The sequence below is a fragment of the Pteropus alecto genome, unplaced genomic scaffold, assembly GCF_000325575.1.
Source record: "Pteropus alecto unplaced genomic scaffold, ASM32557v1 scaffold103, whole genome shotgun sequence".
In the NCBI taxonomy this organism is placed as follows: Eukaryota; Metazoa; Chordata; class Mammalia; order Chiroptera; family Pteropodidae; genus Pteropus; species Pteropus alecto.
The window spans coordinates 10,340,243-10,356,496 of NW_006436288.1; the positions used below are offsets into that span (position 1 = coordinate 10,340,243).

Below are 16,254 nucleotides of genomic sequence, written 5' to 3' on the forward strand. Positions count from 1 at the left end.
GTTTCCAAAACATTGAAAGTACAAGTTCAGTTCACGTAAACAACTTCTGAATGAATAATTGCCAGGTATTCAGGTAGAAAAAAAAATGGAGTTGGGAAGCTATGAATGTGAGGTTTCTGCCCTCAAGAAACTTATAATATATATGGTACTGTACAGAATTATGTATTGATAGATCTCTTTGTATGTGTAGTACACTTTCCTTTATTGACAGTGATTGAGGAATAATTGGTAATTTGGTTGCTTGAATGTTCTAGCTAACTAGGAGCTGTCATATATATCATGTCCAATTTTTGAAGAATAATAAGGATCAGAAACACAGAATTAGCCATACTAACTAAGCTTCATAATTCTCAACAGTTTGGTTGACTATTTATTTCATTTTTTCAATTAATATTGCCTACGTATTGTATGTGCAAAGCACTATAAATGTATAAGAATACAAAAATAATCTTTCCTTCATTCATTCACTCGCTTATTAGCTACTTTACTTAAGAAATAAGTACCAATGATGTTCCAGACATGGAATGATCAATCATTATCCTTAAGAACTGTATAATATAGTAGGGGAGATAAGGTATATAAACTGATATAAGAATACAGGACATTATGTTAGAAACTCAGTAAAAGATACAGAAAATGCTTTAGGTATTCATCAGACATATTAGCAATATTTATTTGTTTACCTGGCCATTTGCTATTTCATCAATCTGATGATTTACCTTTTCTTAATATCCCTTTGTGACTCCGCCATGCACAAAGTTGTCTAGTCTTTTAAAAATTTCATCTCTTGGGTACAATTATCATTATTTAGAATAGTACTTTGATTTGCTTATTCTAAACTTACCTAACTTAAGTTTTGAAATGTGCTCCCTTGTCCTAATATTTTAAAATTTAGTGAAAAATATATTAATCTCATCTATGCCTTTCACAAGTTTATAGGTTTTGTTCACATAAAAAGAGCCTAATTTTAAATTTTCTCATACAGCAACCCTTTTCCTTGGTCATTTTATAAAAGGTATTCACTTCTAGAATTCTACTAAATAAATTTAATCTTTCTTTGATGATCTAGAAGTCACATTAGAATGTTAACAGTGGCTCTGAGTCATTTTTGTCAATAGCTGCAGGTATAGGATGCAGCATTAAAACTGGATTGGATTAAATTGATTTGGTCATGCACCAAATGTTATCTTCTTAAATATGTCAAATTTTACTTGTCATTTTTTCTTTCTCTTAAAATTAAAAATACACAAACTCTTGTTTATTCAGATTCACGATAAATTAGAATTTACTGTGAATCTGTGAATTAAAGCATATAGTTAACATTTTTACACTTAATACACTTTTAATTAATCTACAACAGTACAAAGCTAAGTAAAGTACTTACATTAGCTGCGCCAAGAAGTATTAATGTAGGCCCAAGACCTATTGTATATATAGATCTGAGCATTACTGACACAAGAAATGGCCGAATACCCACAGGCTTGGAGAAGAAAAACAGCATAGATGTGCAGATGGCAACTGCTATCCAAAGAAGAACTGAGAACAATGGAGAAAGTGTACCTGTAAAATGTGGAAGAAATTAATTTTACTAAGGACTAAACTAGAATATGTTAAAATATTTACCCTTCTATTTATATAATACGAATAGCAAGTCAAGCCACAGGACACCAAATTTCAGAACACTCCACTCTACCTACACACTGTACACTTAGAGAAAATGTTTTGAATACATTACTCATTATTATATTTCTTTCCAGAAAGTTTGTGATTAATTTCAGGATGATTACATACACACCAGCTAATGCTCCTTCCATTAAGTCAGAGTAGTTCATCTTTCTCTACTATAGGAGTTGTATGCTAAATACTTTTGATAGAGGTATCTCACTTGGGAACCTTAATTCAAAAGTTATAATTAATGACCATTAACTGTACATCTAAATCATGCGAAATCTGGTATTTTTCCATTGAATTCATACTTTGTCTTGTTCTATCATTATCAAGTTTTTATATTATAGCTTCCTTTAAAGAATTCAGAATGTAGAATATCCAATCTTTAATAAGACAGATGCAAGTTTTAACTGTTAAAACACATGTGTGTATATAAGTGTATGGACAAGTATAGGTATGTTTGTGTATTTGAAGGTCAACTCAAGTGCTAAAAAAAGTGTTGAGCTATTTAAATTATCAGAAAACAAAAGTTACAAGTGTTTTAAAAATGAACTTAATTACAAACAAAATTTCTTTCAAAATTGCCCAAAAAGGGTTTAAAAATATATTTCCTCTAGAAAGTATAATTCATTGACATTTGCAATGACATGTGGATTCAAGGAATTCGTCTCTGAAGGTCATGTGGTTCTGGATTTGCAGAAGTAATTAAGGGGCAACATTCTTGGGCTGATTAGATCAGTACTGGGACCTCAAATGTGTGGACAGGCTGATGAAGTCAGAGGGGAAACAACAAAATGAAGATTTCTCACTAGTTATTTCATTTGGCCACTCTTGTTTTTATTATTTATACAATTAACTTCTGCATGAAAACACCACAGGGCTGTGGTGGGCAAGGCTTTTACATTATACTCAAAATCATGGAATTATCTGGACTCCTGCAATGAAATCTGTGTAATCCGTTAGTTCATAGTGAGCTAAAAGAACAAAAGCAGGTAGGAAGATCCTGGTAGACATTAAAAACAAAATAAAACAAAAAGGCAGATAGTGAATAGCATTGGTTTAGACATGTTTATGCTTATGTTATCTCTTAAAGCAAGCAATCATGAAGAAGGCTGAGAGGAGAGATCTGATCTGTCCCTTCAACAAATTTATTATCTGATAAGGTTAGTTGGGAGAGGAGAAAGAAAAAGGGTAAATTGCTCTGGAAATCACCTTCGATTCCTCTGGCAACATTAACAAAATAGGTACCCAACTCATGTTTATTATGATGCTGGCTTGGAAGCACTCTATGTCTACAAAACAGCCTGACCACTAACTGCTCTGACTTCATAGATCTCAAAGCACCATGAAGAGAATAATGCCTTCCACTTTTCATGCTTGTTGAGATGCCATAGGAACATAAACTCTTTAAGAGTGAAGACCATTTCTGGGTCTATCACAGTGCCTGGCATGCAACGACAAATATTTATTTCTTGTTAAATAAATAAACAGAAACATAATCTTAGAGCTTGTTTTAAGTAAGAAACCAAGTCTCCAGTCATAAATTCCACCAGTTGTGGAGCTTTATTCTTCAGTTTACTGAAACTGCCAACATCTTTGCACATTTAACATTTTAGCCAGTCATAGGACTCCAGTATAATTCATAAGCAATGACTTGGTGTGATATTCTTATTTTCTAAATATCAGCTTTCTCACTGATTGTCATTAATGCCTGATCAGCTAACCACATCTTGACTACTGTTCCCGACAGTATCTGGCTTGCTGAGATTCTCCCTTAATTAAAGAAGAAATTATCACCAGGCACTTAATACTGGGCATTTGAACCTTGAACATATTTAAATACTAAGTATATATTTATAAATGAATAAATAAACATAAAAGTTATTTTAAATGGCTATAAGTTTACAGTATTGTCAACTGACAATTGACAATAATTTGTAATCATATTCTGTAAGAATAATCGTATTGATTACTAAATCTTCTAGCTGAAGGTTTAATGTGAAAGAAAAAAAAACAAGATCCTCTGACAAACTCTAGAGAAGATAGTACAGATTGTAAAAGCCAATTTTTACCCCTTAATGGTGAGAAGGGGGACTGTCTACTTAATATTTTATATTTGTATCAATTTTCTATAATGAGCATGTGTTGCCTTTATAATGAAAAAAATTAAGAATTCATTCTATCCATTTTTAAATCTTATAAAGTATAAAGTTTGTCTTTTATAAAAGAAAATACAAACAGCAAAATTGGAGACCTCAATTCAATTCACATAATGGAACTCTCCTATCTACCTCACACTGACTTGTCTGCTATATACGTGCTGCAGCTGACTTTCCAGTCTTTCTTGATTCTTCTGCCTCCTACACAGCCTCATAAGACTTTCCTGTTTCCCCTACCTTAGCCCAGTTAAAGTAAACATCCATTCACAAATCCATGGGTGGTCTTTACTATTGTGCTTTAATCTTTTCTTCATTCCTGAACTAGACTATGAGCTTCTTGAAGACAAAGACAGCTTTACCAACCTTTGTATCTCTAAGGCCTCATGTAGTGCCTGGCACATAGCTGCAATCCATCAATGGTTGTTATTAAGTTGAATGCATCAAAATCACCTTGAATAACTTATTTTCTTTAACATAAAACACTTGAGAAAAAAAGAACTATACCCAATATTTGGACATTATTTTTTTTTAAAAAAAATCACATGCTATCTAAATGTAAGAAATTCTTTTGGTAGCAATTTTCTCCACTAACTAGTCTGCCTTTGCCAAACTGTGCATGACAGTGTTCAACTTCTGAACAGACAGCCAGGAGATTCCCTAGAATCAACAGCTGCTGCTTCAGCCACACGCAGCTTAGCCTCATCCCTTAAGTTCAGCACAATTTTCTTTTTTACAGAAGCAAATGTTATACAAATAAGCTAGTCAACCAAATAAAAAACTCAAACCAAAACCTACAGCCATACAAATAAGCCCTGGATTCCTGAATGAATTCAAACAGAGCTCCTCAAAGCCTGGCAATGAAAGGAGATAATCTGCAGTAGGGGTTGGGAGGGTGGGGTACCCTATAAGCAGACCCTCTGAGAATCACCTTCCCCTTAAGTATCTCCCTTTAATTTATGTGCAATACTGCCCTGGTTGAAAGGAGACACTACTCTTTCAGTTAACATTATAACACAGGTGTGAACCAAATATCTGGGCACAAGTAATTCCCAGTAGCTCACATGTGATCAGGCTATTAAACAAGCTTGGAGAAGGCATACACACCATTCCCTGTGCCAGCTCCTCTGTCGTCACAGCCACATTGGCCACAGTGACTCTGGAACAGCTTGTATCAGGGTCTGGGGTTAGTAAAGGCGGCCCATTTTGACCACAGGTCTTTTTTGGGCCCAGGATTCACCAAGAAATTTTGCGATCAACTTCTAAATCCAGCATCCAGGGACCTCGGGGTTGGACGGAATCCTCATATTTATTTATTTTTTTTTAACTTTCATTTCAAAACTCTTTCGGGCTTATGTAACAACTGCAAATATAATACAAAATTCTCATGTACCCTTCACCTAGATTCCCCAAATGGCAACACGTTACATAACCACATTACAATGATCAGTAACAGGAAATTAATATGATCTTAATTTTATCTAATCTTTAGACCTTATTCAAAATTCATCAAATGCCTAATTAATGTCCTTTTTCTGGACCAGGATCACACATTGCATTTAGCTGTCATGTCTTTTTAGTCTCTTTTAATTTGGTGTGTGTGTTACATGTCACTGAGTTAGCTCCAACTCCTGGCAACACTACGAATGAGTGCTGTCCACAATGTCCTGTCCTCGACAGCCCTGCTCAGCATCAGCAGACTCGTGCCTAAGGCTTCTTTTATAGGGCCAATCTATCTCATATTTGGTCTTCCTCTTTTCCTGCCGCCTTCTATTTTTCCCAGCAATATTGTCCATGCCAAAGAACCCTGCCTTCTCGAGATGTGCCCAAAGTAGGAGATCTTCAGTTCTGTCACTTTTGCTTCCAGCGATATTTCAGGCTTACTTTGCTATAATACCCATTTCTTCATCTCTTTGGTGGTCCAGGGTTATCTTTAGAGTTCTCCTCCAACACCATATTCCAAATAAGTCAATATTTTTCCTATCAGCCTTCTTCACTGTCCAACTTTTTCATCTATTCATAGTAATCGGAATTTTTATCTTTCTATGTCTTTTATAAGCTTGAAGACTACTGGTCAATTATTTTGTAAAATAATTTTACAATAATCCCTCATTTTGGATTGTTTGAAATGTTCTCAGATTATGCATATTTGACAAAAAAAAAATGCCATGTCCTTGTCAGTGCATCATATCAAGAGGCACTCAGTGTTACTGGTGACATTAACATTGATCACTTAAAGTGATTTCTCCACTTTAAAGCTACTAGTTTTTCTTTTCTAATTAAGTGTATTATGGGGAAATACTTTAAGATTATGTCAATATACCAGTTCTCATTATACTTTTCATCTAATGTTTACCTATTTATTTTAGTATCCATTGATGATTCTTACTGTCATGTTTAGTATCCATTGATGATTCTACTGTCATGTTTGCCAAATAATCCTATTTCCATTATTCCTTCTACATTTATTAATTGGGATACTATTGTAAGGAATAGCTTTCCCTTCTCACTGTCAATATGGACGCCTGGGTTCTTATTTTATTCTACAGGTTATTATATAATAACGTCAATGTTAATTTTTTTCTCAAAATTTCCAGAGTTGGCCATGTGGAGCACTTTCAAGTTGAAGCTGGATACTATGTTCTTTAACATAGCGTCCTTATTTTTTTAGCTCTTTTTTGGAAGGAATATTAATGATCAACTAATTCACTTTTAAGTTGCCTCAAGGTGCTCCTAGCAAGTAGTCACTGAGCCTCTGTTTGACAAGATCCAGCATTAGAGAATTTGCACATATAGCACAGAATTGTCCTTCTCCAGCCAGTTCTGATGGCCAAGTGAGCTTATTAGTCTTAACTGTTTCCTCAACCTTCCTAGCGATGCCTAGTGTGTAACTGAAGGTTAGATTCAGCTAATTCTGATCAAAATTTTAACCTTATTTATTGAGTTGTAATTAAATAACTCATCTAGAACTATAATCGGATTACCCAAACGTAAACTTGAGATTTGATATTTCCAAATGGCAGCTTATGCCCTCCTTTCTCTCTCAGCCTCACCCCCCACACCCAGATACCTAAGAGTGAACTACTGTTAACTTCTATTCATTCCTTTTTTCAAAGTAAAGTATGCATCTGCACCTGATGATAAAATACCATGTTTTCCAGTCTTGTTTTTGTTAGTCCTATTTCTTTCTGAGGCTGTAGAGTTACTCCAAATTCTGCTATATACATAAATTTCAAATTCCTGTTTAAGGAGCAGTTGTTTAGCAAGACCTTGAGGGTTTGTTCAAAACTACACAGTTCTAGACTCCATTTCCCCAATTATTGGGTAAATCTTCTTAAGCCTCGGATTCTTGATCCATAAGGATGAACTGCTTATTTTAAGGGATTATCAAGAAGATTAAATGAAATTATGTATGTGAAGCACTCAGCATTTTGCCTGACCCAATCTAAATAGTAAACGTCATCAGCTGCCATTACTATTACCAGTATTACTATTCAGTTATTAGTCAGATAAGTATAAAAAATGTATCAGGTGTTCTACTTCCACATGAATGAATAAAGAGTAGATGTCAAGAGGGGTGGCATTGCCCATTACCATTATATTTCATGTACAATAGGTGGCAGCAGAGGCTACATACATTGGTCTGGTAGTCAAGCAAGGGATATCATGGAATGGCACTCAGGAAAAATTGTGTCCTGTGTAAAGATTTATCTTCCTGTTATCTACATGCTTTTAACCCAGTCATCCATGTAGAAAAGTCCTGGACTGGAACCAAAGAGTTAACCTTCTACTCTGCGTTCTGCCCTTTTTAGCCTCTCTGGGCTTCTATCAAACCAAATGAGGGTTTGATATTAGATGATTTCTAGAATTGCTTCCCTATCTAAGACTTTATGCTTCTATTAACCAGGATACTAGAATTTACTCTTAGCATTCTGTGTGCAGATGATACTAATTTATCATATCAAGCTGGACTTCTCTTCTTACAAGAGTTATATTCTTCTTTGTCAGGACGGCTATCATCACTAAATGAGACTAAACACAGTGAAGAGAAAGTGGTTTCCACTTCCTGTTGTATTTGCAACTTCCCCACAATGGATGACCAAATATTTTCTACATTTTTCATTGCTATTTAACTCACACATCACGCTCCATTGTCAAATATTCTTCTTTTAGCATTGCATGCCTTACAAAAAGTCAAACTTTAATCATGACCATTATACCTAAATGTTAGGACTTTGATATTTGTTATCTTAGTGGACCTTTAAAATAGTACAAATTACTCCTTGGCTCCCATTTTCCTTCCTGTTCACCCCCAGTCCATCTGCAACAGGTTTAAATACTTGTTGCTCTTGTCATGCCATCCCTTTCCCTGGGCTTCCCTTTGAAGTATTAATATTTACTTTGTAACAACATCAATGACAACTAAGCTTTATCTAATGATTACCAGGCACTATTCTAAATGCTTTACCCATAACATCACATTAAATTCTCACAATAATCCTATGAATAGATGAGATATGCCAACACCTTGCGGTTATTATTTGCTGATCTCTCTCATCTTTTCCTCCAAACCACATCCCAGAGTTATTTACCTGATCGTATCCCAACAGTGTGACAAAGTTTCCCATTCACTTCGCCAAACTTAAACTCAATTTCACACCCTTTAACATATTTCTTCTATATTTCTCATTTCACTTAAAATGAGATAATTTTCATTTTTGCTTTTGTAAAACTTCATGTAGTATTAGTTTAATAATATTAATTTCATAGTCAATTATTCATGTAGAGACATCCTAGACTGGAAACAAAAGAATTAACCTTTTACTCTGATTCCTGAGATATTCTCTGTTATTATATTCTGTCTTATGCTGTAAATTTTTAATTTTTTTCAGATTTCATGTACGCTTATTACAGAAACCTTAGACAAGACAGCAAAGTGAATATAGTAAAATATAAATTCCACTACTTAAGGTAATCACAATGACTATTTTGGCATAAACTCCTCATTTTCTGATATATTTTATATAATTGAGATGACACAATATAAAAATGCTTTTGGTAATAATAGATAAAAATAATAACTTTTTTCATGGCTTTATTTGTCAATATATAATATAGCTCTAATAGCTCTCTGTATACGAGCATTTTGCAAAAAAAAAAAAAAACATTTTTATTGACTATATTTTTCTAGCCACGCCACTTACCACAATTCTCTACTTCCAATGACTATAGAAAAATCTAGTTAACGAGAATTAAATCATTATTATTTCAAAGGTCTAAATAGTTAAGAAGGCATTAAGAGTTTTATTTAAGTACTTTAAAATACTCATCATTTAAAGAAAGACAAGTACTTGCCTTCATCTCCATCATCCCCAAATGGGTAGAAGAGAGCAACAGCTAAGTTGATAAACACAGCCAAGTTGAAGGAAATGCTTCCCCAGAGAGATATGTGCCTCGAGAACCAGAACAGGGCAGGGTTACCTAGTAAGGAAGAAGTGCAATGAGACAGAAAAAAGAAAAATAAATTTTGATTTCAACACAACAGCCCTACTGAAATAATATTTCAATAAGTGCATTTTTGTAAACTAGTATAAAGCATATTTAAATAAAAACTAAATACGACTTATTTTAGAAAATTTATAATCAATACCATAAAGGTGTTTCCCATTTGATCCTTCTTTATCTTTTGACTGACTTATACCTAAAACATTGCAAAAGGGTGAGTAATTTTGCAATTGCTAAAGGTGGTCAGAAAAGGTGATTCTGTAATCATTCTCTCTAACATATCCCTAGTGTAGATTAGGGAAAAGATGGTTTAGCAGCTGCCTCAGGCCCTTTTTAATGAAATGGTATACATTACTATATAATTGAGTAAAATTGATACATTTGTCCCACTCCAATGTCTTAATGTCAAAAAAAAACCTTGCCACAGACATATCTCTGATGAAAGTTCTTATGACACAGTCACAGTTACCTGAAACTCTAAAATTTAACAGCACAGCACAGGACTACTTCCTAGGGACTACTGATTTATAATATCTAAGTTTTAAGCCTTCATGCTTGCTAGGAACTTGCTGGGTTTGTAACAGCATAAGAAAGATCCAATAAAAACTACCCACAGTGACAATGGCTTTGCTGAATATTTTCAGAAAAAGAACTCTGTATTTGCCATCAAAAAGAAATTTGCAAATGCATCTACAGCTTACAGTTTACATTAACCAAAAATCAGTTCTTTCTCCCTCTCCTAAGTAATTGAACAGATATGTAATACATATAAGTTTGATCACATGACTTCCTCAGGTCTTGTCCATTATCTAACTCTTTATATCTTAACATTGGATTTAAAATACAGGAGTTAACTGAATGAAAAAAGCATATCAATTTTCAAATAAACATGATAAACTTCTCAAATTATTTTCTGTGAATTCCAGTCTGGGGTGTGTTGCTTACTTATAAACTTTATTTCCCTTCGGTACATATTGTTTCCTTCTCTTGGAATGGAGCATTTCACCAGCGGAATAGGCTACGATTAACCATGGCATTAAGTTGAGTAATGTATCATAAATTGTAAACATCTGCATCATTCCTGAATTAGGAGTCCTCATTTTTTAAATTAAATTTATTGGGTGACATTGGTTAATAAAATTATATAGATTTCAGGTTTACACTTCAATAATATGTCATATGTACATTGCATTGTCTTGTTTGACCATTCAAAGTCAAATCTTCTGTCACCATATATTTGACCCCCCTTTACTAAACTGCCATCTGTGTCTACAGGCTTTTGTTTGTTTGTCTTGTTCATTTGTTGCTTTCAGTTTTATATTCCATATATGAGTGAAATCTTATGGTTCTTAACTTTTTCTGATTAATTTCGCTTAGCATGAAAATCTCAAGATCTATGCATGTTGTCCCAAATGGCAGTATTTCATCTTTTCTTATAGCTGAGTAATATTCCATTGTATATATGTACCATGTCTTCTTTATCAAATGAGTCCTCCTTTTTAACAGCAACATATAATAAAATTAGGAGATACTGATGCATACATTGTTAATTAAAAAATCCATCAAATGAATTAGATTCTGTCTATAACCTAATAAGTTGCTTCCAATTTTTAAAAGTAAAATGTACATTGGAAGTTATTTTAAGATTTATTTTTTTTAAAGGATAAAATATTTCCCCAAAAGAGCACAGACCCCACAAACTCTAGTTCATTACTGAATTTACCTTTTGTCAAGAATAAAATGTGTGTTTTTCAACTGTCCCAAATAAAAATGTCAAGTTTTCATATGTATTCTGGATGTCCTAAGTTTTCTCTGAATTCTATAAGGTCCTACATGGTAAAATGTTAAGGAATAGTAATTTCTTTAGTTTTCAAATATTCTGCTAGGAAAGCCTGACAATGCACACCACCATCTTATATCCAAAGATGATGTGTCTCAAGCTTCATTCAAATTCATAAACAAGAATTATTAAAGTTTGGGGAAATTAGGTTTATTTTAAACTTTAAAGATTTTTAATTTTAAAATTGAGTATTTCTAAGTAGACTTGAGACCTGAGAAACAAATAATGGGAACTTTATTATGCTCATTTTTAACTTCAAAATTGTAACATTTCTCTATTTAAATACAGGTGTCACAAAATTTTTAGTTTGATTTGGCAATGTAAAGATATGTGGAAAGAGAGAATGACTTTCAGAAAAATGTTAAACAAGCTACTCCATCATAGGACAATAGAGGACGAATGTGCTGGCGCCCATGCCTCTGCGTCCCATTCACTGATTGTTAAGGCCAGTCAGGGCCTATTTTAGACTTCAAACCTGCAGCTGTTGAAACATACAGCTGCAACCTTGTATTTCATAACATTTATAAAACTACAAGATCAGTGCTAAAAGATGATCTAATTAATCCGAGTTTTCTGTTTTTATTAAGCTGCAGGTGTCTCGGCTCTAGTTGTAGACTGAGCTTACGTTCTTAAGCCCGTAAGTGATTTCAGTAACATCAGATGGTAAGAAATTAAAAACCAATGTAAATGAATGCTGTCATGTGTCTCAAAGTACCAACTTATCGATCGCTATGCTCAAAAACTCACCATTTTAGTTTATTGTACTTACTCCTGATTTTCTTCTGCCACTTCATTTCATTGTAGAGGTCTTCAGTTTGCTGGAAAAAGTCATTCACTTTACTTCCCTGTTCATCCCTTTCAGTTGTATTGAACACTCGGCACTTAGACTCTTGTGTAAGGTATTCGCATATATTGGGAACAGGAAAAACTATTTGCTCCATAGTCCTATCGTGCCGAACAATCTGAAAACATTAATTTACATATGTTTTAGCCTTTAGACACCTCAGTCTTAGACTATTTTATTTTAGCATGAGTTTATTAATGATATTTTATGAATTCAGTTATGAAAAAACCTGCCAGACTTGAAGTATCTAAAATAGTCCTTTGCTGTACTACTTTACATTTTTCTCTTTAAATAAGAGAAATTAACTGACTGATGTATCATAAATACTATACTTTGTTATAAGCAACAAAAACCAAAATCTTTTTTTTTTTCTGAATTAGCATTAATATTTTCATGAAGTACAACAGAGCGAACTAAGAAGATGTTAATTAGCAAGTGATTGGCTGCATCACCCTGAACACCACACTTGGTATATCTGTATGTTGTTTTTAGCTTGTTCTTCCTAAAAAGAGCTGTTGGGAAACAAATGACCTACTCAACATGAAGTGCCCTGAGTTCCACAGAGAATGTGCTTTGTATTATTAAAATGTTTTCTTATTCATGGCAAAACATAATTTTTGTAGGAATAACATCCACTCTAGCATACACCTAGATATAAATATTTATTATTTTGAACTTCTCTTATTTGGTATTTGCAACAGTTTAACGAGATTTAAAGAAAAAAAAAACCAGATTGAATATTTTCTTAGAGTTTTACTATGTAACAAAGGTTTCTGTAGACTAAATCTCAAAGTTCATATTTATATGCTCAGTTCAGCCCTCCAGAATTACTCAAGACTGGTCTAAGCAAGAGAGTCATCTATTTCCCTTTGTCATTGACTAGTATGTTGTGAGCATGTGACTTAGTTCTGGAAAATGAGGCATAAGGAGAAGTATCCTTGGCAGGGCTTCCAGGAAAGGTTTTGTTTCCTGAAAAGTCAGAGAGTTGCACAACACAAATAATAATAATAATAATAATAACAAGAAAAAACCAAATACCTAACACAAAAGTACTTTTTTGTACTTTTTTGCCTGTATCCTCATTCTTCTGCTTAGAATAAAAAGTAGCATAAGGGAATGGCAACTAAAACTTTGGCAGTCATTTTGCAACCAAGAGGTGAGATATCACCAGCATAATAAAAAGATCTAGGAGAAAGATGGCAAAGGCCTGCATGTTTGGAGACATCATGGAATCTACTACGGAACTACTGGTATCTCTAGACTTCTCATTGTGAGGGGTAATCAAATATTTTTATTGTTTCAACAACAATTAGTCTGGTATTCTTTTATTTGTAACTGAAGTTGTCCTGGATGACATATTATATATGCAAACTACACAGTAGAATACTACCAAAAAACAAACAAGATGAAATTTAGTAGTGTTAAGTAAAAATTGCTATTGGTCTAGCTCATGGGTTCTATTAGGTCAAGTCTCCCACGAAAGCTATATGTTTATAAATATTAGCAAGGAATCCATGTGATACAAGATAATAATGTTCATTATTCAAAAGTTTTGACAATAATAAACAATAAGGTATAGCGATTATACATCTTGAGAGTTAATAACAGTGATGCCCATCATGCATTGTGCTGAAAAGTAAATATATCTGCCAAAGTGAATGATTGTATGGATATAAATTACTAGTGACAAGCATCAACTACTCTACTCACTTCTGCCTGATTAGCTCTGCCAACTAGTGTCAAAATGATACCATAGCTAGTAAATGACAGCCAGATGGGTCTCACAACACATAATGATAAGTCTATGTTGACCCACATCTTCTGAACTGCCACTGGCCATTAAAGGATGTCTCATTTGATGGGGGAGGTCAACTGCTACATACCGAAAATGGAAACTGTTAAATCATTCCAAGTTTATGTTATCGATATAAAAACTTTATTAGTGCCTTCAGTGTTTCCTACACTTCTGAATACTGTCTTACACAGAGATCTCTATTTTAATAAGCTTCCTATAATGTTTTTAAAAAATCTTTTCTTGAATGATAGCTTCTATTGTAATAATCTTTTCTAAAAAACATCACTGCTCTGCAATGATTGCATCCATGACCAAACAAAACAAAAATTACTTTATTAGTTACAAAAGAAAATGTACATATAGTTCTGGTAAAAAAAAATAATAAGGACAGCTTTGAAAAATGTGAACCTCAATTTCTTATAGATCATTCCTCATATCTCATCTTTTATATACTTTTACAGTTTAAATCACTCCATTCTTCTCTGTTGTTCTAAGAAACAATTATGAAAATGGTCTAAAACAGAAAGTAAACATATATTTTCACAATTGGTTCCTTTCAAGAAATAATAGATACTTACTTCAATCTGTGCAGTATGGTTGGCATAATACTTTAAGGCTTCATCTCCGTCATCTGGATCTGATCCTGGTTTAAGCATCTGCTGTAATAATTTGTTGTGGCGGGCCAACTAGAGGGAAAAAAGAAAAAAGAAAAAAAAAAAGGTTTAGATCTTTTTTCTCCTTTCCTGGAGATAAACTTTGAAATTACTTTGTCAAGTGGTATACATAGCTTCAAGTTCTGGGGTTAACGGCAATTAATTACATTTCAGGAATGCATGTCTATTTGAAAGACATAAATAATGAAATCACACGCATCAGCTATTATTACATTGATATTAGATATTTTATTTAGAAATATACATGTTCTTAGCATGAGAAAACTGTGTCTTGTCCAGAGGAGATGCTCAATTAATATTTGTTGATTAAATTTATATCTTTTGTAAAGCTATAATTATGCCAAGAAGAAAAACCTAGTGATATATTAGTGCTACTCCCTATAATAAATTTAAACTACGTGCACATATAAAACAACTTGATCAACAGTGGGATAGTCCAGTGGGTATAGTACCAAAATAAATGTCAGTTTCCTATATATACATAAGTAGGTATCTATATTTCAGAAGAGTTTCTTTTATGACATCTAATCAAAGCTCTACATTAGCAGTTTGTACTAAAGTCCTAGGCTTCTGCATATTCATATGTCAAAATTGGGACTTTATACATACATATCTCAGTTTTATGGTAATTGAAACTGGTCATTTAAAAAACAAAATCTCACCATAAATTATAAACCACTATTGGTAGAAGTAATTCCTTTCTCTCTCATTTGAATGCTTGTGGCATTTGCTGTCTAGTTCTCTCACTTTTTAGATAACTAATACATATTGCCTTCACTATCTTAAACAATTCCTGAAAACCTGTAATGTGTTTAACCTTTCAGATATTTTATTTATGCCTCACATTCCCCAAAGGCTTCTAGTATCAAATAATTTCTGTATAATTCTTTTATTCCTAGCACAGTTCTACCTCTTACTCTGTGCTAAGCACTATCCTAAACACTTATGTACATGACCTCATTTAATCCTACTAAGAAATCTTGAAGATGGGGAAACTGAGGCATAGAGCATTTAAGAAACTTATCTGTAATAATATAGCTAGAAAATGATAGAACCAGTATTGAACTCCAGCAGTTTGCTTCCAGAGTCAGTATTCTTACCAACATTACAGAGCAATAAATAAGTCTTTGTATTATTCATGGGAGGTTAATTCAAATTGTCATTATAAAAAAGAGATAAATTTTAAACAATAATCCAGAACCTATAAAACCAAATAAACATCATCCTTATCAGTGATAATGTGGTAAGTTAAATATTCATTCAATTGATGCTGTTTCAGAGCAAATCATTTTTGAAACATATTTTTTTCCAGTTTTTTTATTCTTTTTTTATTTTTTTGCTCCATGCTGCCAAGAACATTTATTTATTTATTTATCTATTTATTTTTATTTTTTATAGTGAAATTGGTTAATGAAATCCAGTAAGTTTCAGCTGTACACTTTAACAATAAGGCATATATATATTTACACTCTGTGTTCACCTCCCATAGTTAGATTTCATTCTGTCACCACATATTCGACCCCCTTTACTCCGTCTACCTCTCCCCTCACCCCATCCCCTACCCACTGGAAACCACTAGTCTATAATTCATATCCATGAGTCTCTATTTGTTGTCCTGTTCATTTGTTGCTTTTAGCTTTATATCCCAAATATAAGTGATTTCATGTAATTTTCCATTTTTTCTGTCTGGCTTATTTCTCTTAGCATGATTATCTCGAGGTCCATCAATGTTGTCTCAAATGGCAGTATTTTATCTCTTCTTATGGCTGGGG

At 33.3% G+C, this 16,254-nt stretch overlaps 1 protein-coding gene across 3 annotated transcripts in view; it reads right to left on the reverse strand.

Moving 5' to 3' along the window:
• Positions 1 to 16,254, reverse strand: part of ITPR2 (inositol 1,4,5-trisphosphate receptor type 2) — a 420,025-nt gene that overhangs the window by 73,850 nt on the left and 329,921 nt on the right. For all 3 annotated transcript variants that reach the window (XM_025047398.1, XM_015590049.2, XM_006912698.3), the window contains 4 exons: positions 14,387 to 14,494; positions 11,939 to 12,131; positions 9,180 to 9,305; positions 1,385 to 1,560 (listed from right to left, as the gene is read on the reverse strand). In XM_025047398.1, the coding sequence (XP_024903166.1) occupies positions 1,385 to 1,560; positions 9,180 to 9,305; positions 11,939 to 12,131; positions 14,387 to 14,494 (603 nt within the window). The remainder of the gene's footprint in view (positions 1 to 1,384; positions 1,561 to 9,179; positions 9,306 to 11,938; positions 12,132 to 14,386; positions 14,495 to 16,254) is intronic.